Source organism: Arachis stenosperma, chromosome 7, assembly GCF_014773155.1.
Source record: "Arachis stenosperma cultivar V10309 chromosome 7, arast.V10309.gnm1.PFL2, whole genome shotgun sequence".
Taxonomy (NCBI): Eukaryota; Viridiplantae; Streptophyta; class Magnoliopsida; order Fabales; family Fabaceae; genus Arachis; species Arachis stenosperma.
This window is the reverse complement of record NC_080383.1, coordinates 2948123-2974374: the sequence shown is the minus strand read 5'-3', so window position 1 is coordinate 2974374 and position 26252 is coordinate 2948123. Positions and strand designations below refer to the sequence as shown.

General features: G+C 32.1%; 1 protein-coding gene across 1 annotated transcript; it reads right to left on the bottom strand.

Moving 5' to 3' along the window:
• Positions 1-17996: 17996 nt before the first annotated feature.
• On the bottom strand, positions 17997-20937 carry LOC130940565 (syntaxin-61). Its single transcript, XM_057868737.1, has 7 exons — positions 20789-20937; positions 20220-20330; positions 19698-19811; positions 19329-19522; positions 19064-19154; positions 18830-18895; positions 17997-18422 (listed from the first exon to the last, which is right to left on the bottom strand). The coding sequence occupies exons 1-7, from the start codon at positions 20840-20842 to the stop codon at positions 18312-18314; spliced, it is 741 nt and encodes a 246-aa protein (XP_057724720.1). The 5' UTR covers positions 20843-20937; the 3' UTR covers positions 17997-18311.
• Positions 20938-26252: the final 5315 nt, after the last annotated feature.

Genomic DNA, 26252 nt, shown 5'->3' with positions numbered 1-26252 from the left:
TTTGTTGAATTTTTGAAAAAAAATTGTCATATTATTGAAGTTTAGATTGTTAGCACATAGTAATGTTTCCAATTCATCATTCATGCAGCTCCTTATTATTGTTTTCGTTGCTCATGTTGTCATTGTTTACTTGACTATGTGTTTTCTATCTGTTTCTTCCCTTTTGATGATTTACCAGATCTGGTCAGTTATGCCTTTTCTTTTTTACGGCGTCATTTTTGTCTGAACCATCCAGTTTTCAGTTCAGTTTAATCCATCGGTTTCAAATGGTTGTGATTCATCGCCAGTTTAAAGATCAGACGATTTTTTTAAATTTGATTAATAGTGATTTAAAAATATTTTGATCACAACATTATGTACATATAATATATTTAAATATATATCAACTTTATAAAAATGAAATTTCAATTATTTGTCATTGGATTTAGTGTGGGATTATTGGATAATAAGAATTCTTTTTTATTTAAAAAAATAATTCAGTTACACATTACCGTCAAATTTAGAGAGGGAAAAAATTTGATTATTTTGTTTGCATCGAGATTTTCTTTGTCAGATACCCATCAGTAGTTAGCGTTGTTTCTTTAGTATCAATACTGCAAGTTGCTCACGCACTCCTCAAACACATAGCCTCCAGCCCTCCACCCTTGTCCTCGCTGCTGCTGGTTCCCCTCTTTGCATCTGCCACTACTTGTCTCTTGTTCGTCATCGCCTTTCTTCTCCTTTAGGAGCCCTATCAACATGAGTGACTTTTTTTCTGTCGTGATCCCTTTCATTCTCTTGAAAGATAAGCTTCAAAGACTTCATTTAAGCAATAAGTCATCGGTGGTCCCCACATTTGAAGCAAAACCTCTTACTACTTCGCTCTTGTAGCAACTGATGGCGCCCTTCCCCCATTCTGCTCGATAGATAGATGGCTGTTATCACTATTGAGAATGCTGCTTACTTTGTTGGGCCATGTTCTAATAGCATCAAGCCTGCTTCAAAATAGTTTGGCACTCTTTGAGGCCTAATCCACTCCTCTTCTCCATACTCTAGTGTCTTCTTATAAGAGAATAACCCTCTTTGATTTCAAATAATGAGCCCAACTAAGCTTTTATCTCCGCTTGCAATTATGGCCTAAGTTCATTAGTGAATATAGTCTTTAGTATTTCTCTTTGCATGGGTCGTTAAATTTTTTTAAATTGGTCTATGAAATCCATCATCGACCCACCTTATTGAGGCTTCCACGAGCGAACCAATTCAAGGCCTTCTCCACTGCAAGCAGTACCAAGTGATACGCTCGTCACCCTCAACTCTATTCAACACAAAGTAACGCGTTCAATATTCACTAATCGCCCAAACACCTCTTTGTGGCATACTAGCAGTGAGGGAATCACGCCTCTCCTTGAGTTTACCCTTTTGGTTGCCTTCTGTCCCTTTAAGAGTCGCATAATCTCGTCAAACTCCATCTTTAACGTATTCATCCTTTCCTACATGGCAGAATTAAAAGGAAGGCTTCCAAAGCTTTAAGGACAAGAGCTCTAGTCCAAATTGTAAGAAACCAAACATAGAAATTGATATGACCAGTAAGATCGGTTACGAATTATAGCTCGGTAACGCACCCACAATAATGGCCGAACATTCGCAATAATCAGCATTTATCTCCATAACGTCGGACATGCGATTAATGCTCTCCTCAGACGTTACAACTTAGACAAAACGGTCATCCCAATCCGAACAAATATAAAAACAAAGGACAGGAATGAAAGAGGTATGCAATCTTTCTAAGAAAAACTCCTCAGATATTGTTCACCTATTAACTTGAGCGTCGGAGTGCCTTTGCAGGTACCCACCTCCACCTTTCTCCTGCCGACGAAGTCTGGGACATATCTTGGAAGCTTGCCGACCTTACCAGAAGGAGCGACCTATACCTCGGCTTAGGCTGGTAAGAACATTAAGCGGAGTAGTATAATAGTTGTTCTTACCAGCCTGAGCCGAGGTATAGGTCGCTCCTTCTGGTAAGGTCGCAAGCTTCCAAGATATGTCCCAGACTTCGTCGGCAAGAGAGAGGTGGAGGTGGGTACCTGCAAAGGCACTCCGACGCTCAAGTTAATGATACAAGTTAAAATTATTAATTACAAAAATTATTATAAAAATTTGTATAATAAAAAATATAATTAAATTAGTGTATAAAAAAATATTGAGAATTTTAGATTTATAAAAAAAATGAGAAAAAACTGATGAATGGACTAATTTGGTGCACGACATTCAATTTCAGGGACTAAAATGAGTCATTTGATGCAAAGTAAGGGACCAATTTGGTGCATATGTAATGATGACATAGTGGATGACACATGGACAAATAGTACTGTGACATGTGGCATAATCTGACACGTGGCAAAATAGCATTGTGACACATGGGTTAGGGACTAATATGGTGCAATTTTTATAATCTCAGGGACGTAATTGGTGCTATTGGAATCTCACTGACGATTTTAGTGCACGACGTCAATCTCAGGGACCACTATGGGAATTTAGTCAGCAAGTTCAACGTTTTTGGAGGCAGAGATAGGGTTTTCTTAATGGCGAAGCAGATCGAGAGTGGGAGGTGGAAGGAAAGGTGTAGTGGTGGTGATTGTGGGTTTTTTTGCCGTTGCGGTAGCGTTGGGGAAGGCCGACTGCGGAAGTCCAATGTGAAGAGAGGGTAAGAATGAGAAAAACGGGGAATGGAAAAAATATAAAAAAGGGAATGCGAAGAGAGAGTGGGGGTTGATGGTAGTAGTGGTGAAAAGAAGGGTAATTTGGGATTTTTTGGTGATTTTTTAGTGTTTGGATAATTTAGTTGTGAGGAATCCATGTTTCATAGGTACCAATAGTAATTTCCTTCTTCTATGGATAGATATGTCAGCGTTTTTAAATTTTGTGGGTAGAAATGGTAGTTTACTCGTTTAAGTTATTGTTATTCATGTGAGATACCTCATGTTAATGAGTTAAGAACCTAAAACCTCCATAGAAGACCACGGAAAGAGAGAGCCAGAGAAGGTGGAGTACGAGACAGCAAAGGAGAGACCCAAAGGCAACAGAGTAGAGAGACGGCAATGCAGAGTAGCAAAGAACAAGAGAACGAGAAAGTTAGGCACAAAGAGAGTGCCAATGAAGATGCGAGTAGCGGCAACAGCGAGAGTGGAGGGTAGGAGAATCCGTGTTGTGAGAAGTGCGTGAGCTTGTTGTGATGAGAGTGATGTGGATGGGACAATTAGTTATGCCATTAAGGTTTTTCGCTGAGTGAACGAGCTTGTTGTGATGTGAGAGTGAAAAAAAGTTCAAAAGCATTACCAGAACCAGCATCGAAAAGAAGAGGAGCGACTGAGCAGGGGTTTCTGACCTTCATCATGAGAAGAGCACCAACTCCGAAAAGAAGATAAGCAACACCGAGAAGAAGAGGAGCAGGAGCAGTGACCTTCACACTTTGTGGCTACTGCTGGTGGCACTGTGACTGAGGTTCACCAATGAGCAGTACGGCGGGAAAAAGCTGTGCAGCAGAAGCAGAGCAGCTGGTTCTGAGAAGTAGTCGAGCAAAAGCAGAGCAGCACCGATTTCGAGGAAGAACTCCATGAGGCTAGTGACAGTGGCCGGTGGTAAACGGTGGCACTGGTTCCTATGCATGCCCTAACATTGAGAAAGAGAAAGCGCAAGAGAGGAGACTGCGTGTGTGGTGAGATGTGGTCTGCTTTGTTCAATGTATTGAAATTGATATGGCAATATTAAGAACTTTCACTAAGCCAGGCCGGGTAAACCGACTCTGACCCAGTCTCGGTTGAGTTATTTTTCGGGTTTTTTTTTCTCGAGCCAACTTCATGCTATTTCGGAGGCGAGTCTAAATGCTTCACGTTGGGCCGTAGACACTCCTAATTAGGGATGGCAATAGGTAGGGTTGTGTCAGGTTTGGATCTAACTCTAACTCTACCCGCGAGTTGAGATTTTTATACAAATTTAATCCTATCCTACCCGCAGGTTGAGAATATCTCAACCCTAACTTTATTCTTTCTTAACCCGCAGGTAGGGTCAAAACGACGCAACATTATTATACAACGTGATTATAATTTAAAATAGAATTGATTTTTATAGGAAAAAAGTATTAATTATCAATTAATGATCTTCTCTTAGTGGCTAAAGATCTTTTGCATTTAGTGAGAAGTCTTTGGTTCAGCATCCACTTAAAACATATTTTTATATAAGTATATAACATCTACATATATAGGATACGAGTTGATCGGGTACTCGAATATAGTTGAGAGTACAAGTTGATCTGATAGAGTTGAGAGTCAACTCGCACGAAAACCCTACCCATACCGTACCCTATATGCTGCAGATTGAGTTGATATCCAACTGAGTTGGATTGAGTTCGGTACCTACAGTTATTACATGTGAGAATAGTAATATGAGTGTAATTGATATCTTATTTTTCGATGATCCATAACAAAATCTAACTCTAATAAGTTATTCTTTAGATGTCTCATATACAATGTGAGTGTTGAGAAGAAATTGTGGGTATTTTTTTCTTTTTGTTAATGTCTTAAACAAATCATTTATACAAATTATATTTATTTATTGATATTTTTCTATAGATTGTATTCTATAGTGTAATTTAAAGTTTTTCTTTAGTGTATTTAGAAATTATAAAAAAAAAGTTAGAAAAAAATGTGTAAACAATATTATAAATATATTTTATTAATTATAATACATACATAGTAAACAAATGTTGTGTCATTATACATTTTAAATATTTGTAACAAAAAATTATTATTATTATAATTTTAATGTAGATATTAGTTATATTTAACAGTTATTTTTTAATTCAATTGGTAATTATAAGTATTGAATTTAATCACTTTTGTATAAATATTATATAGAAATCTATTATTTTTATTTTATAAAATTATAAAACTGTTATCTATGCAAAATGACTGACGTGACACAATAAAAAATTAATATTTTATAAGCTCATTCAATAATAAATTTATATCCTCTCTTATATAATAAAAATAGAGACATGTATTCAAAACTACGAGAACTAATGCAAACACGTAATACAATTATCTATGCTCTTTAGCTCTTTACTTCATATTATAAAAACATGAATGTTTTGAGTTAGCTAAGTCGCCATGAATTCAGAATATAACTTAGAAGCCAAAATGGCTATACTAGAAATTAGAAAATTGAACCTAGTATTTAAGGTTATAAAGGTTGCTTACACACAACCCTTAACCGTTAAAGTATAATTTAATTTGTTCTTTGTATCATATAAAAATATATACATCTAAATCTAAAAATGCAGCTTGATGGACATGAAGTGTTGGACAAGGCACTAATAATAATAACAATCATAATAGGTTTAAAACCCCATGCTATCATATTCTAAAAAGATGTTAAAAATAAGTTGACATCACATTACATTACATCTAAGAGAAAATTTTAATCCAAATAACTCTAAATCCAATCATATTTGTAATCCAAATGTTCAATTTAAATCCTTACATTATCCCTTTATCATCACGATCATAAAATTCTAATGCCTTGAAATACCAAAATCGCTTCCATTTGATTAATAGACACTAAAGCATGTCCCAACAATCTTGTATCTTCTCGTAAAAACTCAGAAATCTCTCTCTTCATGTAAAAAACAAGGGCCAACCTCAAATGAGTTTAATTGCTATACATAACAGTGTAATTTAATTAGATATTTGTTTATGTAAAATTTTATAGTTAAATTAGTTAAACATAATGTAATAATGCATGAATTAATCTCTATATGGTTTATTTTGAGATTCGATGCATATAAAAAATTAAATAGAAAGAAAGTGTATAATTTTCTTTTCCACCAAACAAAAAACAGACTATCCAATATAATTTCATAATGGAGACAATACCTTTTATAAGATTCTATTTACACAATAGATATGCACCAAATAAACCACCAAAATTAATGACTGTACATAATATATTTTTTTGCTACTACTACTAATTATCGTAATCCCAGAATTTTTTCCACTATTATTTTTCATATCTATATTTCTAAAAATGCGGCTTGATAGACATAAAGTGTTCGACAAGGCACTAATAATAGTAATAAGTTTAAAACACCATGCTATCATAGAGAGGTTAAAACAATTTGACCACACATTACATTACATGCAAATCAATTTAAAACGAATAACCCCAATTCGAATCATATTTGTGGTTCAACTTGTTCAGAGAATTTAAATCCTTATATTTTCCCTTTATTATCATAACCATAAAATTCTACTGCCTTGAAATACCAAAATGGCTTCCATTTGATTAATAGACACCAAAACATGTCCAACAATCTTGTATCTTCTCGCAAAAACTGAGGTATCTCTCTTTTCATGTACAAACAAGGACCAATCTCAAATGAGTTTAAGTGAAGAATACCAAGATGAAGAGAAAAATAAACAGTTCATGATCTGACCCTTTGCACTAGCCTTCTCCATCACCATTGCCACTTTTTTCTGAAATCATAATCAAATAGAACATTCCAATATTCATCAATATACAGAGGCATGTCTAATGAATTTAAAGTTATTTAAAGGTCACATAACTCTAGATATGAATTTGAACATTAATACAAATTATACCAATCAAGGTTTCGTGGGAGAAGGCTTAGGTGTTACTGTTGTATTTAAATTCTAATATGCAAGACTTTATCATGTCTTTATTATAGTGAATCCTTTGCTCACTTGATAGATATTCAATTAGTTAGTGACAGCAATCATGAAGGTATAAAAACAAAAACTCCTCAACATGATTAAGAAAAAACTAAATGCAGAAACTCACTTGTACAAAATCTAAATGATTGGATGTACTGTCCATCTAATTACCCAGTTCATCTATAATCTTTTCCTGAAAAAGCATCAACATTTTGACCATTTTAGAATAAGAGACTTTTCATAAGAATAGAGTGAAGAGTGAAGTATGAGAACAAGTTTCATTAACACAACCAAACAAGTATTACCTGGGCTTGCCACTTAGGCTCCTAGTATTGAATCAGAGAAGAAAAAGTCATCACAAATACACTTAAACTAAGCTCATCCAACTCCTCATCCTGCTTCCTATCAGTATCAAATAAATCTAATTCAAAATCCAAAATAGAATAGCAAGAATACTACGAATGGTTTTCGCATGGGGAGATGCATTCTCATGAGGGATGCCAAAGTAGGACAAATCACATGCTTAATCAAGGCTACACCAAGATAGAGAGAATGAAATGAAAGTCAGGGTAGTTAAGTACCTTCATAAGAAGCATCTATCTGTCAGATTCTGATTCAATGAAATCATCGTTATGGTTGGCAGCATACTGGTTGGATCTATCTCTATTCGACTTGGCAACTACAAATAGTTCAAGTCGCACAGTCAATGTCCACTTGCTGGTTAATCCAAAGAAAGAAAGAAAGGTGGGGCGTCCAAAAAGCCACAACAACATTAATTGAGAAGATATACCTTAAAAGTATAGCCAACTTCCTCAAAAACCAATAATCTTCCTCAATTAAGCTCTAATTAGAGTGTAACACTTGATTGGAACGCAAACATGTTTAAACCCTTGTACATGTTTCATAGAATCAAACATGTACATTCGTGTGGATCCTGAGAAAATTCAAACCATCGATCCCATACCAATATCATAATAACTAATAAGAATACGTGGATCAAGCCTACTTTCCACGTTTTGCAGCAAACTGAAATTTAAGCAATATCAATATCATAATAACTAATAAGAATAAGAACCACGTAAACTTCTAATTGAGACAATAATTAGTAGATCTCGTAATCAATTTCAACATTCTTCTTGTGTCATATATCAACAATTTCTCATTTCTTCTTTACCCAAAAAGAAATGCTTACTCTATGCATATGACTGACACATTTGCTTTCTCAAGCTCTTCCAATTTTTTCTGCATACTTTAAGAAAAAACACAGGAAATGAATTTAAAAGAAACACGGGTAGCAAGAAACTCTGACAGATAACAGAACAATTCAGAATTTGCAAAGAACTTTGCTTGAAACAAAAGTAGATTTCGCTTTCCTAATAAGCAAATCAAAATTATAAGAAAGAAAGAACCTGAAGGTATTTGATCATGACGTGCTTAAGGCTGCATTTGTTTACAAAGACAGGACACTGAGACATGGATACTGAGACAAAATCGTGTTTGGCAGAGAAGACATGGACAGAGACAATATGTCCAGAGACACTAAATTAGTGTATTTTGTGTCCATCCTGACACTAACAAGAGACACAACTTAATTTTTATTTTTTCTTTCATTATTCTTATTAATTTTTCATAATTATATTTTTTATTGTTATATTTTTCATCTCAAATTTTTGAATGAAAAAAAATGAGAATAAATTGAATTTTCATAATTTGTTCTAGTTTATCACTAAATAGAATACAGAATACAAAAGTTTTTGCCTCTGTCCATTAGTGTCTTGTCCTGTCCTGTTCTCAGTGTCTTGTCCTGTCCTATTCTTAAAAACAAATGCAGGCTAAGTTCTGCATGAATCCTCAGCTTACCTATTTTCTCAGACACGGTAACTAGTGGGTAGAGTAATAATCAAAAGGCTGGAAATCAAGCAAATGTCAAAGATGATCAGATAATCACTTCAAAAGTTTTCAATGATTCCACCACTATCATGTTTGCGCACCACAATTGCTACACTCAAAACACTTTCCTTTCTCTTTTTTTGTTCTTTTGGCTATATTTGGATCTTCTCATGTTATTGTCTTTTTATGTTTCAATCTATGCCATTGATTAAAATTGAATGTTTATCTTTTAACGGTGGAGATTGAAACACAACTTAAAACATGAGAAGATCGAAATCCTTTTGCATCTCCCTAACATAAAGAAAGCATAATTTCTTAAGGAAGAGACAATGATATCTCCTCTTTAAGAAATTGACTTTGATTTACTAATACAAAACATGAGTGTTGTCTCTCATAAGAGGTGGTTTTTTGTGTGTTATTTTTCTGCTGGTCTTTTCTAAGACTATTCAATTGACATTGAGAAAGTAGTAATTGAAATTGTCCATAATAAACGGTAGTTTTTTTATTATTAGAAAGTTAAACAAGCTTAGGCATTTTTGAAGAATATTATTGAATGAGGTGGCTTATTTAAGGGTGAGGAAGGGAGATGGCATAGGAGAAGGTGGTGAATAAGTACTACTAACTTGATCTGTTGAATTATATATTGGTAATATGAAATGAATTTAATTTCATTGGTATCATTTTACACCCAATGAATTTTTCAAACGATGTAAAATAAAAATAAAGTCATTGAGTTTGGGGTTTAATTTGAAGTATTTTGGTTATTAATGTATTCCTATGAGAAGTGTGAATCAAATATGTGAATATTTTTTAGATACTTAATTTGTTTTTGTCTTTAATTTTTAAATACTGAATGGTATCTAAAAACTTGATGTCTGGCACTTATATTATTTTTGTCACCACCTTTAACATTTAATATAAACAAAGAAATTGTGGGATCAAAATCGATCTTCTTGAATTGTTTTTGTATCTAAATCTAAATAAATATGATAAATTACATGAGTTATAAATGAATTTTAAGTGAACCAAAAAGTTATTTAACAGTTTTTGCATTTTGGTTAACTTAAATAAGCATGTTAAACCATATAATTTGAAACTTCTTGAGTTTTATGTTTGATCTTAGCAAAGCTTAAACTCTTAAGATATTATGACTGCAGTTGTTCCACTATAATGTTACTATTTTATTATGGTGGTTATTATTTTGACAATCTAAAAGTTCTCCAATTTTTATGGGAACTAATAAAAGTGTATTTTATAATATTCTTTTTTACAAGAAATAAGACCTCTTTTTTTCTCTGTTACTAATGTGAAAATTTTTATTATTTTACATGATTAATAGTTGTATTAAACAATATTTACACGATTAATTTCATTAGTAGGATTTTGATTGAGAAAAAAATCTGCAAGCTATTTGTGGTGGTGACTGTTATGATAATTTATTCTCAACTTTTGGTGCTAATGAGTAGTCCTTGATTTTGAATTTGGCATGATTACAGTTGCTCCACTACAATGTTGCTATTTTATTATGGTGGTTATTATTTTGACAATCTAAAAGTTCTCCAATTTTTATGGGAACTAATAAAAGTGTATCTTATAATATTCTTTCTTACAAGAAATAAGACCTCTTTTTTCTCTGTTACTAATGTGAAAATTCTTATTATTTTACATGATTAATAGTTGTATTAAATAATATTTACACGATTAATTTCATTAGTAAGGTTTTGATTGAGAAGAAAATCTGCAAGCTATTTGTGGTGGTGACTGTTATGATAATTTGTTCTCAACTTTTGGTGCTAATGAGTAGTCCGTGGTTTTGAATTTGAAGATGCAATTGTAGTGGAAATAAGTCTATCACTTTTAAGTAGTAGGAAAAATGGGAAAATCATGATGTTTTGCTTTTTATGAATTACTTGCTGCTTTCGGATTTGTCATTTTATTTTAAGTTTAGGACTAGGTGTAACAAATCATGAGAAACTATACAGTTTATTATTTATAGTTCGTTAGAAAGCTATATCATTTGACATCATGTAATGACTTTAAAAGCTTTGACTCCAATAATATTATGTTTCTGATTTCAAATTATTCAACTTACAGTTAAGTGAGTTTGTAATGGAATTTTTTAGCAATTTTAGAGCAAGGAGGATTACACAAAAAAAATATAGAGTAAAGAGGATAATGTATTTAAAGAAGGTTACTCATGTATAACTTTATATCTAAATTCCATGCTTTTACAGTTTTTTATCGTATAGAATTTGTCAGATTCTTACTTTTCTTTTTATTTTGACTAAAAATTATTTTTTTTAATTTTGAATGATTTTTTTTTATTATTAGTTTAAGTGATTGAATATTTACCTAATTTGCTTTTAATTAATCTAAATTATGAATAAATACTTTGTGCAAAGAGATTTGTTATTATGAATAAATTGTTCATAAGCTGACTACAAGGGACTTTTATAATGTAGCAATGAGATTAAGTAACAATTTAGATCTTCAGAATAGTTTTACATTCAAGTGGGTTTCTGTTTTTTATTATTATTTTGACTGTTTTGTACTGGACAACAATTTCCTTTCAAATACTATTTAATATACTATTTTGGATTTATGATTCGGAATATAGTGTATTTGCTGGTTTAAACCTATAAAAATAATAGACGGTTGAGGACAACTAGGCACTAGCATAAAGTCGTGACTTTAATTTTTTGTAACTATGATGAATGTAACCCATATATGTACAAACTAAAAGCACTAGATTCTTTTTATAAATTCATCTTCAATTAATTTCAGGTAAGCAACAAGCCATATAACTTTTGTTGAGATGCTGATAAATCACGTTAAATATGAAGGCTATTTTTTTTTTAGTTGTGAATTTCACATATGATGATGCAAACAGCCAAACACCATCGAATATTTATTATTTGAGTAAAATATTATTTTTGTCTCCAACATTTAGAATAAAGTTTTATTTGTGTTTCTAACATTTAAATTGTCTTATTTGTATCACTAACGTTTATAAAAGTGATATAATGTTATCCTGTCGTCAATTATACGTCATGAATTATAGTTGGAGTTTTGAGAATCACTTCTTGAAATTAGAAATTTAGAATACAAATGTTTTGGATAGAACTTGTAATTCACTTTAAATAATAACTCATCAAAAGTATCCCTAACTTTTAAAAGTCGCAAGTATAAGTACATGAGCTTTTGATTTATCAAACGCAAAACGAGGTGCTTATGCTTTTGAAAAGCAGAAGCATCTCTTCGAAAAGTTTTACTAAACTAAGCCTAAGTCTGTTCAAAATTATATCTTCAAAAATTTCACAAATACAAAACCAAATTATTAAAATAAGTATTACGTTATATTATCATATGTTCAAATTCTTCCTTTGATAACAAATGGATCTAGACAAGATATTATTAATGCATCAATTGATTCTTTTATCTATGACATGAATAGAAATTATTAACTTTAACTCACAATATAAGATTAAGGTCTTCAATAGAAAATGAAAGCGTCAGAAAACGAAGAGAATCTGTATAATGGATTCTTAATTTGAGAGATAGAAAGTTTGCACATTCAAAAAATGAATACAATGTAGTGTCTATACTACCTGAACTCTTAATTATAAATTTTGATTACTCAATTCATGCAATCGTTGAATTAAGCATGTTTAATTAATACATGATTTAGAATTGTTAGTTACATTATTATGATTATATTTCTAAGCTCAATAAATATATATAACAAACATATCATTATCCACTTTTTATATATTTTTTTATATTTTTATTATTAATTTCATAAACTCAATCACCCACCCGCGCATGCTTCTTGCTAGTTATTACATATAGAGAGAAGAGAGATAAATAGAATAGATGTTTTGAAATTAACACTGCATAATTAGAAACTCTCACCAGGCCGGGCGTGCAACTCGAACTCTGACCCAAACTCAATTGAGTTATTTTTTGGGTTTTTCTCGGGTCAGCTTTGTGCCATTTCATGGGGTGGATCTAAATGCTTCAGGCTCGGACTGTATACACTTCTAATTAAGGATAACAATCAATAGGTTAGAATTTGGATTTAATCTTAATTTTACTCGAAAGCTGATATTTTTTATTCGATTATAATTTAAAATAGAATTATTTTTTATGTAAAAAAAATATATTAAATTACCAATTAATAATATTTTTTAGCGGCTAAAGATTTTTTGCATTTAATGAGAAGTCTTTAAGTCAACATTCACTTAACACATATTTTTATATAAATATATAATATATAAAAGGTGTGAGTGCGAATTAATCGAGTAGAATTGAGACTCAACCTGCACCCGACTAATAGAGTGCATGTTGCCAACTACAATAAGTTATTCTTTAGATGTTTAGAGATCCAGCTACAATGTGAGTGTTGAGAAAAAATTGTGGTTAATTTTTTCTTTTTGGCTAATGTCTTAAACAAATCATTCGCACAAACTATATTTGTTTGTTAATATTTTTTAGTGAGTAAATAGCCAAAATCATTCCTAAAAAATATCTCGATCTCCATTTTGGTCTTCAAAAGATAAAGTTAATCAAAATCGTTTTCAAAAGATACACGATTGGTCACGTTAATCATTCCGTCAGTTGAATGATGACGTGGAGGGCTAATGCCACGTGTCACAAGATGATTGGTTGACGTGTCAAATTAGTGACACCTGGCATGCCACGTGTCACCACGTGTCATGTCAGTGACACGTGACACTTGACATGTAAAAAAGTTATTTATAATCAAAATAGTCGTTAAAAGTTCAGACGTAAGTCATTTTCATTCCTAAAATTTTAAACATTAATCAAATTAGTCTTTATATATATTTTTTTATTTTTTCTTGATAATATTAAATTTAAAATATTTTTTGATACTACTAATTTTATTAGAAATGTAATTGACAATCAAAAAATAAGTAATTATATCTTTTCTTCTTAAAAATTTTTTCAATAAAAATATCTCTCTCCTTTAATTCTTGTCAAAATCTCTCTTATTCTTTTCTATTCTAAAACATTTTTCTTACATTATTACATTTTGCTGGAATATATATATAATATTCAAAATTGAAATGTAGGTATTTGTTAACCTAAACAAAGTTATATGCTCAGAATCAAGTTTATGTATGTTAACCTAAATGAAAGTAATACCGTAATGAAAAAAAATGTATAAATTTTTATTAACTTTGTTTAGGGTATTATTATTTTTCATTATGGTATTACTTTTATTTAGGTTAACATACATAAATTTTGATTTTGAGCATATAACTTTGTTTAGGTTAACAAATACCTACATTTTAATTTTGAGTATATATATATATATATAATATATATAGATATATATATATATATATATATATATATATATATATATCCAGCAAAATGTAATAATGTAAGAAAAATGTTTTAGAACAGAAAAGAATAAGAGAGATTTTGACAAGAATTAAAGGAGAGAGAGATTTTTATTGAAAAAATTTTTAAGAAGAAAAGATACAATTACTAATTTTTTTTATTGTCAACTACATTTTTATTAAAATTAGTAGTATCAAAAAATATTTTAAATTTAATATTATAAAAAAATAAAAAAATTATATAAGGACTAATTTGATTAATTTTTAAAATTTTAGAGATGAAAATGACTTGCGTCTGAACTTTCAAGGACTATTTTGATTATGAATAACTTTTTTACATGTCAAGTGCCACGTGGAATGTCACGTGTCACTGACCTGACACGTGGCATGCCAGGTGTCACTGATCTGACATGTCAACCAATCATCTTATGACATGTGGCATTAGCCATCCACATCATCATCCAACTGACGGAAGGACTAACGTGACCAATTGTATATCTTTCGGAGACGATTTTGATTAACTTTATTTTTCGAAAACCAAAATAGAGATCGATGTATCTTTCAGGACGATTTTGGCTATTTACTCAATTTTTAGTACATTGTATTTTATAGTGTAATTTTAAAGTTTTTTTTAGTGTATTTAGAAATAATTAAAAAAAAGTTAGGAAAAAATAATTGTGAAAGATAATATTATAAATATATTTTACTAATCATGATATATACATAGTAAACAAATGTTGTGTCATTATACACTTTAAATATTTGTAACCAAAAATGGTTATTATTATAATTTTAATATAATATTAATTGTATTTAACAGTTATTTTTTAATTCAATTGGTAATTATAAGTATTGAATTTAATCACTTTTGTATAAATATTATATAAAAATCTATTATTTTTATTTTATAAAATTATAAAACTGTTATCTATGCAAAAAACTGACGTGACACAATAAAAAAATTAATATATTATAAGCTCATTCAATAATAAATTTATATCCTCTCTTATATAATAAAAATGAGTAAATAGTCAATTTGGTCCCCGAAAGATAACCCGATCTTCAAACGAGTTCTCGTAAGAAAAAGATAATAAAATTTGTCCCCAAAAAATTTAAAATTGGTAACGTTAGTCCTTCCGTCAAATGTTTGAGTAATGGCGTGAATATATGCTTACCTGGCCGTTAGTGTAACACGTCAGCGAAAGCTGAAACGGCGTCGTTTTCGTTGCTCCCCGTTACAACGCTTGGGTTTTCATCCCTGTTTCGTATTCTCTCTCAAGTTGCATCCTTCTTTGAAAAGAAAGAATCCCTGCAATCCCTTTGTCTTAGTTGTTTCCTCCAGGAAGACGAAGCATTGAACGGCGACGACCAGGCTTGACCGACGACGACAGTGTGCTGGAGTTGTTGGTGACCGGTTTGCGACCACGTTAGTCAACCGAAAAAGGCACTCCATCGCCTTGCGTGAGAGATAGGTTAGCTTTCTTTTCTTATTTTTGTGAGAGTGATTGTGGTTTTATCTCCTGATCAATGTAGTTGTGTTATCGTTGAAAATCCATCTGATGAAAGAGAAAAGCAGAGTGAACTAATTGGCCTACTTTGTGGTTGCTTGCAAGTAATTATTCAGAAGCTAGGGTCTTCAGAGCCCACCAAATATGTCTTCCTGCAGTATGCTAATCAGATAATGGGGCTTTTCTACAGGGTTTTTGCTTGCAGAAACGCCACAGCACATGAAGAAGCCATGCTAGCCATTGGAGCCCTTGCCTATGCTATAGGCGCCGATTTTGCCAAATACATGCCTGAATTTTACAGGTTTCTGGAGATGGACCTTCAGAATTTTGAGGATTATCAAGTTTGTGCCGTCACTATTGGTGTGGTGGGGGACTTGTGCAGGGCATTGGAAGATAAAATACTGCCTTACTGTGATGGGATTATGACACAACTTCTGAAGAATTTGTCAAGTGATAATTTGCACCGTTCTGTGAAGCCCCCATTGTTCTCTTGCATTGGTGATATAGCTCTTGCAATAGGAGAAAACTTTAATAAATACTTTATGTATGCAATGAACACACTGCAGCTTGCCTCAGAGTTGTATGCCCACACATCAGGTTTTGATGATGAAATGACGGAGTACATTAATTCTTTGAGAAATGGAATATTAGAGGCATATTCTGGGATTTTCCAAGGGTTCAAGAATTCATCAAAAACCCAGCTCTTGATTCCTTATGCACCTCACATCCTCCAATTCTTGGATAGCATATACATGGAAAAAGACATGTTAGAAAGTGAAAAATGTTACCTTGAGTGTTTTTGCTTTTTTTTTTAATACAATAACCAGTTTTAATGGCTTTGTTGCCTTCACTATGCAGGGATGAAGTGGTTATGAAAACAGCAATTGGAGTCCTTGGAGATCTGGCTGATACGCTAGGAAGCAATGCAGGTTCTTTAATTCAGCAGTCTTTGTCAAGCAAAGAATTTTTAGATGAATGTTTGACCTCAGAAGATCATTTGATTAAAGAATCTGCTGAGTGGGCCAAGTTGGCTATCAATCGTGCTATATCTGTTTGAGGTTCGTCTGAGTTGCATATTCTTTTTCGTAAACTACCTGCATGCATTTGGGTGTCAAAATCGGTCTTGGGGGATTGCATGAGTCAAGTTGTCACCATGGTCAGACAACAGAAGGTATCAGTTTGAAACTCTTCAAGTTGTCACTAACACTTGCATCATCACCAATGCATCACTGACTTTTGCATGAGCACCATCGAGTCCAGTTTGGTCAAGAGGAAGAAGGTAGCAATGAGTTTGCAAATGCGGGTGTGGGTCTTCATGGGACACATAATTGGTTGCATGGCCGAGGGGAGGCGGTAATTGATCCATGATTGAAAAATTAAGATACCCTTTGATGCTGGGTCTGAAGTTGGTCTTATTAGAAGATAAACCCATTATAGCCTGACAATGGTTTTCCCATAAACTAGCCATGGGTTGTTAGAATGGTGGAATTCACAGGGTTGAACTGGTTTTTATCAACACCACCAAAGTGCCTTGTTTCAAAAGTATCTCTTCCTTTTTCTGACTTTTAACACTGCATCTAGTTTTTTTTTTTTTTTTCTTTAACACTGTCCTTCTGCACAACATCAGAGTACCAAAATGTCAAAATCCAACTCAAATCATTTGAAGTTTCAAGAAGACTACATTGATAGCTCACTCGGTATCTTGGACAAACATGAAACAATCTATCAGGATTTTCTCTTGTCCCAGACTTCTTGATCACTGTCTTCAGCCCACAAAAGCAAACTAGGTCGGAGTTCTTCCTCCGCCACCGCAGCGAAGAGCTCGAGGCATGGCTTCTGTGTGATTGCGACACTTGTCGACTGCGACCCCCACCTACGCTACCCATCGTGCAATCGGTGATGAATTTTGGGCCTCTGCAGAATCAATCTCAAGCTGTAGCAACAATGGCAATTTAAAACGAAGAGGGGATTAGAGTTTACAGACCTAGGACTAATTTGACATACATATGGAAACATATCTTGTCACCAGCCACTCTGTGCCAAACTGGCATGCTCATATGCCACACTGACAGCCACATAAGCAACAGTTAACGGCGTCACTGATGGAATTGACGGAACGTTGACAGAAGGACTAACGTTACCAATTTTAAATTTTTCGGGGACAAATTTTATTATCTTTTTCTTACAGGGACTCGTTTGAAGATCGGGCTATCTTTCGGGGACCAATTTAACTATTTACTCTAATAAAAATAGACATGTATTCAAAACTACTAGAACTGATGCAAACACGTAATACAATTATGAATTATCTATGCTCTTTAGCTCTTTACTTCATATTATAAAATATAAAAAAATGAATGTTTGAGTTAGCTAAGTAGCCATGAATTCAGAATATAACTTAGAAGCCAAAATGGCTATACTAGAAATTAGAAAATTGTTAAAAATATATACATCTAAATCTAAAAATGCAGCTTGATGGACATGAAGTGCTGGACAAGGCACTAATAATAATAACAATAATAATAGGTTTAAAACTCCATGCTATCATTCTAAAAGGATGTTAAAAATAAGTTGACATCACATTACATTACATCTAAGAGAACAATTTAATCCGAATAACCCTAAATCCAATCATATTTGTAATCCAAATGTTCAGAGAATCTAAATCCTTACATTGTCCCTTTATCATCACAATCATAAAATTCTACTGCCTTGAAATACCAAAATGGCTTCCATTTGATTAATAGACACTAAAGCATGTCCCAACAATCTTGTATCTTCTCGCAAAAACTGAGATATCTCTCTCTTCATGTACAAACAAGGGCCAATCTCAACTGAGTTTAGGTGAAGAACACCAAGATGAATAGGAAAATAAACAGTGCCAGCAAACCCAATATCATCATGATCTGACCCTTTGCACTAGCTTTCTTCATCACCATTGCCACTTTTTTCTGAAATCATAATCCAGTATTACATTTCAACTCTCACATCAATATTCAAAGGTTTTTCCCATTTATATACAGAGGCATGTCTAATGAGAGCCTTAACTTTACATGAGAGGTAAGTATTGACTGTTATACCAATATAAATGGTAAATATTGAAAGTTATTTAAAGATCACATAACTTTATATATGAATTTTGAACATTAATACAAATTATAACAATGAAGGTTTCGAGGGACAAGACTTGGGTGTTGCTGTTGTATATAAATTATAATATGCAAGAGTTTATCATCTCTTTCTTACAGTGAATCCTTTGCTCACTTAATAGATATTCAATTAGTTAGTGACGGCAATTATAAAAGTATAAATCACAAACACTATAACATTATTAAGAAAACAAGAAGCAGAAACTCACTTGTACGAAATCTAGACGATTGGATGTACTGTCCATCTCATTACCCAGTTCATCTATAATCTTTTCCTGAAAAAACACCATCATTTCTACAATTTTAGAATAAGAAACATTTCGTACGAACAGAGTGAAGTATGAGAACAAGTTTCATTAACACAACTAAACAAGTGTTACCTAGGCTCCTAGTATTGAACCGATATAGCAAGAATCAGAGAACAAAAACTCTCACAAATATACCTGTGCAAGGAGTTCTTCATGTATCGTAAGTCCAACACCTCCAATTCTTTGTACACTTAAACTAAGCTCATCCAACTCCTCATCCTGTTTTCTATCCGTACCAAATAAATCTAATTCAAAATCCAAAATAAAATAGCACGAAGAATGGTTTTTGCATGGGGAGATGCATTATCATTAGGGATGCCAAAGTAGGACAAATGACATGCTTAATCAAGGCTACATGCAAGATAGAGAGAATGAAATGAAAAAAGGGGGAGTTAAGTACTTCATAAGAAGCATCTGTCTGTCAGATTCTGATTCAATGAAATCATCATTATGGTTGGCAGTATACTGGTTGGATGTATCAGCTTGATGTGAATTAGGAAGCCTCATCAATTCCCTGCGCATCCCATTCACACTTGCATGGTTCGTCACATTCGAGGCCTTTCCGGCTTCCACTGAATTCTTCATTGTGCGCACCTAATTGAATACAAGAATCATTCAGGATTGCCACAAAGGCATGAAAAGCCGGAAATATGATGTGAGGAATACTAATAAAAGAAAGTAGTGGTAGATGAACCGTTAACATTAGGTTGAGAAAACAATTTGACTATAATTCACCCTTCTCTTACTAAAATCTGGAATACATGGATACCTGAGTGCGAGCACTGCTGGTCCACCTTCTCCGGTTTTCAATCTCGACCTCATCAATGCCATACCAAGAAGGATCTCTAGATGCAACAGAAATCGCTTTGTCCAATTCATCCACCTTTCTATCAAAAAAACCATATGTCAGCACTTTGCATGGTTTGTGTACACAACCATAATACAGCAAAGAGAGGATTCAATCCAAATATTAGCCTTGCTTATGATGTGTACCGAACACTATGTTCCCACAGAAACGAAAGAACTTAATAACCCTCTTGTGTTTTCACAATCGACAGAGTAAAAACCAAAACAATTCTACATAACTCCAAACGTCAATCCCATCCTTATTTTTAACCTTTTCTAGCATCCCCCGCCCAAATAGCATGAACAAAATCAAAACAAACCTTAAGCATGCCACATATAGTTCTCAAATCCGAAATCATGTAAATGATTACAATACAATATAGGAAAATAAGGAAAAACTTTACAAGGTAGTGTGTGCGTGGTTCTGCATATGCAATAGGTATACCTGCCATTCAATGCTCTCACAAGCAGTAAGAACTTCCTTTGAGAGATTTGTTCGATCCCCACCGTCAGAAGTGCTTTCCCATTGGTGATAAGAAGATTGCAACTTATCAATCTAACAACACACAAAATGTTTTCGTATAATTAAGAATATCCTGCTCTACGAAATAGAAGAATCATATAACCATTAAATAAAAAAAATGATCCTCAACCCTTTCATTTCTTTTCAGTATTTTTCAGCTATAATTACATGCAATACCATAAGATCGCAATTGTATTGGGATCTGTTCAAAATCCAGAATTCAAATTCAATAATAGCATGATCAGTTCAAAAAATCCCAATCACTATAGTAACCATTCACCCAAATAGGTGTTATCACAGTTCAGTGATCAGATTTGAGTTGGTGGATCGACAAAATTCACGGATCGAGTAATACGAGCGACAGAGAAATCATTTGGCAGTTTCAATTGTTGAATAAAAATTGCAAAATTCAATGTCGAAATTGTACAGAAAAAGGAAAACCTAAAGGATTTGAAGAAAAAAATCAAAATAGCAAAACGATGCGAACTTACGGAATCTTGAATCTCCTCTTTGACAACGTAGAATGGATCTTGAGCTGAGGGCATATTATCTTATTGTTATTGTTGTCTGAACTCTCTCTCTCTCTCGACAGATAAGATAAATGGCGAAAGAGTGACACACTGTTGCTTTCTCTGTTCCCTGTAACTTCGCTTTATTTTCAATTTACCCTTTAACTTTCTTAAATATACAAATTGACCCCTTTTAGTTTGCCTCATATTATAATAGTTAATACAAATTTCCTTTTTCTTTCTCATTCATACTTAGTTACTTACAGTAATACTCTGAACTATGATACAATCACTTCTATAAGTTATCGTATTATTGTGTAAACCGTAAACCGTATCTTAATAAAAAAATAAATTTTATTTTTAATATATATTATTAAAATAAAATATTAAAATAATTAAAAAATTAATTGATATTTTAATATTAATAAAATATTAAAATATTATTATAATTTATCTAAAAAATATTTTATATTATATATGCATACTCTTGTGTCTTATAAAATTTTAAAATTTGTGTGTTAGATCGTGATAGTGCATCATAGTTCTGGACCACTATATTAGTGAGAGATAAATTCAATCTAATTTTCTATTTTTTTATAATATTTTTTAATTTAATAAATTAAAAATTAATTTGTTATAATTTAAATTTTATTTAAAATTTTATTGGTTGTTCACATTGTTAATTCATAGATTGCTGTATATATAATATATATTTTAAATTTTTTATACTTAATTAAATTATGTAAACTAATTAAATTTTAAATTTTTGATACTTAATTAAATTATATGAATTAATAATTCAATCAACTCAAATGAAGAGTAATTTTTTTATTTTAATTAGCTAACTAATCTAACAATTACAAGTTTTTAGTTTGATGGCGATGGTTATTAGTTTAGTAAAGATTGTTCAATTTTTGAAAGAAAATTCAATTGATTTAAACTACAACATAAAACTTTTATAGTTAATTTTTAACTTAATTAAATTGAATGAATTATTTGGAATTTAATAAAATTATATAAACAAAAAATTAAACTACGTTATAGTAATGCTTAAAAGAGACCTAAACTAAAAATAAAACATCATTCGAATAAATATTACGATAAATATATTCATATAAATAAAAAATGAACAAAACGTGCATATAAGCTAATTAGATACTCAGCCAAAAAGAAAAATGAGACATTAACGTTTTTATGTAATTCGAATTAGATAAATTCGAACTAGACCAATGAATAACAATTTGAATTACTCTATCTCGAATTAGACATGAACATGGTAATTCGAATTGGAATTAGGCATGCATGAAAGCATCATAGTCATTCGAATCAATCTTATTCGAATTACACACAAATAAACACATATTAATTCGAATTGGACTGATTCAAACTAGTACCTAGTATATTAGCTCATAGTAATTCGAATTATGGAATATTTGCCAAAAATATTAGAAAAAATATTAGTGAAATATTTACCAAAAATATTATATAATATAAAAAAATATAGGGTTAAGTATTGTTTTCATCCCTAACGTCTTGGGTCAAAATTAAAATCGTTCCCGACCTTTTTTCGTTATTAAAATCATCCTCAACATTCAAAAACGCTTTTAAAATAGTCCTTTTTACCATTGGAAAAACAATAATTTGTACCCATAAACTTTACTAACGCTGACAAAAGTACCCATTAAAGAAGGAAACTAACGTTGTATCCATCAAAGATGGATTCCGTACGACAAAAGTATCAAAATCCTAAATTTATGTTGACTTTTTAATAAAATTCCAGAATTACCCCCATCCTTTTTCTTCAACCCCTCCTCTCTTCTTTTCCAAATCTCAAACACCTCCAATGCCACTACTTTAACCACCTTCTATTCTCTACTACTCTACTAACCACCACTGCCGCCATTTTTTCACGCTGACGATGACAAAGACAACAACAGGGCAACCAAGCAATCCATCCGTTTTCACGCAACGCTAGATGGAGAAGCTCCGGAAGTGAGACTGAACCGAGATCTAACGCAAGGTCCTGTGGTGCGATTCAATTCCTCCTAAGTCCACTTCAAGTTCATGGACTCCATGGAAAAAGGTACTATATTTACAACAGTGCAAATTACAAATTTATTATATAATTAACGAAGTTGAACTTTCTCACTCTCCCAAATCACCACCATCATGTGCAAGATTTCTGTGTTACTCACATGCGACCCACCAAAGCAATCTTGCCAAAGTTTCAATTTTTAGCATCCAAAGGTGCTTCTCCTTCTGACATTGTAAGTGATGGAGGAAGGGTGGTGATAGTAATGGTGGTAATAGAGTGTTGATAGGATTTGAGATTGGAAAAGTGATGATGAGAAGTAAAAATAAAAGTTAGAGTGAAGTTGTTTTTGTTTATGGCTGTGACAGTGGAGAAGGAGGAAAATGAGGCTGATGGTTGGTGACAGTGGCGGTGATGATGGTGTTGGTGAAGGAGGTGGTAAAATTGATGAAAAGAATAAAGAGAGGGTTGAAATTTGCTGAAAGGGGTATTGAGGTTAGGGTTAGGAAAATGGTAATTTGGGGTTTTTAGGTATTGAGATTAGGGTTTTTAGGCAATGGAGGTGTTTCAGATTTGGGAAAGAAGAGAGGAAGGGTTGAAGATAATAGTGGGGGTAATTCTGGATTTTATTAAAAAGTCAACATAAATTTAGGATTCGGGTACTTTTGTCGTACGGAATCCATCTTTGATGGATACAACATTAGTTTCCTTCTTTAATTGGTACTTTTGTCAGCGTTCGTAAAGTTCATGGGTACAAATGGTTGTTTTTCCTTTTACCAATTTTATTTTTTTATTACCAAATTACCCTTTATTAAAAAATTATAAAATAAAATAAATATAATTATAAAATAAAATTGAAAAAAAAAAGAAAGAAAGGGGGATACAGAGAAGCGGAGTGGGTGGGGAGAGAAAGAAAGAAAAAGAGGGGAGGGTGGAGGGGGGAGAGAAGAGGGATGCCATGCCGCCGCACCGCCGTCCGCCGCTTCTTCTTCTTCTTCTTCTTGTTCTTCCCGCCGCTTCTTCTTCCCTGTCTCAGACTCCTCGAATCAGAGCTCATCACCGCGAGCAGCAACATGAAGCCTCCCCTACTTCACCACCCCCAGCGAGCCTCCCTGCTTTCCCTCCCTCAATTCCTATCACAGAAGGAATCAGAGCTCACCGCCGTCTGTTACCCTCCCTCCAGCCCCTTCCTGTCATGCCCAGACCACCGGTGCTCCACCACTGCCTTCCCTATCTCCTCTTTTCTGTTTTCTATTTTCATAATCCAATTATCATTTTGCTTTCAATTTCTATTTTTGGTTAGTGTTAGATGCTTGATTTGATTCTGGATTAGTTTAGCTGGATTTTAATTTTCTGTTAGTTGATTTTAGGGTATTGAATTGCTAAAAATTGCTGCTGAATTATTGTTGTTGTTGAGCTTCTATTATTGAATTGCTAAAAATTGCTGCTGAATTATTGTTGTTGTTGAGCTTCTATTATTGAATTGCTAAAAATTGCTTCTGCTGTTCTTCCGCTTCTGCTTGATGTTCTATTTTTGGTTGATGGTTCTTCTGATTTTTAATTTTGTTGATGGTTCTGATGATAATGATAATGATGATGATGATGATGACCATGATGATAATGGTGGTGGTGGCGGATTCTTCTGCGTTTGTGTATCTGCTTCTGCTTTTGTTAATATTGAGGAAGAAGAAGGGTGTTGAGGAAGAAGATGGGACAGGTTGTTTTGTTTTTTTTATATTATTTTTATTAATTATAAAGGGTAATTTTGTCAAAATAATAAAATTGAAGTAGTAAAGGACGATTTTATAACGTTTTGTAACGTTGGGGATGATTTTAATAACAAAAAAAGGTCGGGAACGAATTTAATTTTTGCCCTAGACGTTAGGGACGAAAACAATACTTAACCCAAAAATATACTATAAAAAATATTTAAAAAATTATAAATATTAGTTGAACGTGAATTCTATAGCATAAATCTAATCTATGTAATTATTTTAATACACCAACAATTATATCTAGATGGAGCCAATGCTAAATCGAATTTAATTAGTTCGATAATACGAGTCTATGAAAAAAAATTATATTTTATAAAGTTTAAAATTTTTTATTATGTGATAGATTAGTAACGAATACATTACAAATCTTTTATAGTACTCATCGTAACAATGTTTAATTTAATAATTTTTATTAAAATTTTAGTTGTACTCATTACAAAATAAATAATCACAATAAATTTTTTTTATAAAACTTTCTTAAAAGATTCCATGAGTATTATAAAAAAAAAGTATTATAAATGGATTTACATAAATTGACTTACAAATTTCTAGTACTCAAAAAATCTTCTAACAAATTTTCACATTTTATAAAATTATTTACAATGATGATGATGATGATGATGATGATGATGATGATGATGATGATGATGATGATGATGATGATGATGAGGAGGAGGAGGAGGAGGAGGAGGAGGAGGAGGAGGAGGTTTAAACATACTTTATTATATTAGGTTAGATAAAAATTAAACTATTTAAATAAATAATTCAGTATTTAGAAGTCAAGCGTTAGAATAGATTTTTGGGAAGTATTTATTATATTATAAATTCATAATTATGTAAGTATGTGAATGATTTATTTTTTAAATTACGCTTTTAAATTAAATTACTTTTAATATTATTAAACTACTATTTCACCTTAGTCCATGACAATAATAAAGAAGTCTTGTGGCCCACAAGTTCAACCCAATAGAATACATAAATTCAATTACAATTTTAGTGCATGTTTGGGCGCCATTATTTTGTTAAAAAAAGATCTTTTTTCAATGAAAAAAGATCTTTTTTTATTTTCTAACGTGTTTGGCAAACTTCTAGTAGTAAAAGTAAAAGCACTAGTAAAATAAAAAAAAAGATCTTTTTTTAGAAGCTGTAATTTACATCTTTTTTTAAAAGATCTTTTTTCCTTAAAAAAAGATGTTTTTCATGTAATAAATAAACAAAAAAGTACTTTTATATTGTTATACCCAAACATAATTGATAGATAAGAAGACCTTTTTACATGAGATATCCAAACATAAAATTACTTTTACTTCTCTATAAGATCTTTTAAAAAAAGATAACTCGAAAAAAGATCTTCTAAAAAAAGCTCACCCAAACAAGCCCTTAGTCTTTATTATCTTATCTTATCTTTTCTTTATCTTATCTTTAGTTATTCTTATCTTATCTTTATTTGCTTTTATCTTTCATAGGACAATGCTCTATATATATTTAGTTTTATCTTCATAGTTTACAATTCAATTCAATCAATCAACAATCAATAAAAGTTTCTTCCTCTTTTCTTTTCAATTCTTTCACAATTTTATTAAAGAAGAAGAAAAAGAACGTGTAACAGGAGATGCGCGTTGTGAACAAATTCGTAAGA

What these genes read in the sequence shown, in the direction of transcription:
- LOC130940565 (XM_057868737.1), bottom strand. Translation starts at nt 20,842, where the DNA reads ATGCCCTCAGCTCAAGATCCATTCTACGTTGTCAAAGAGGAGATTCAA. An exon ending in CCAGCAGTGCTCGCACTCAG is followed by an intron (nt 19,523 to 19,697) that starts GTATCCATGTAT and finishes GTATTCAATTAG; the next exon opens with GTGCGCACAATGAAGAATTC. An exon ending in AGACAGATGCTTCTTATGAA is followed by an intron (nt 19,155 to 19,328) that starts GTACTTAACTCC and finishes TGGTACGGATAG; the next exon opens with AAAACAGGATGAGGAGTTGG.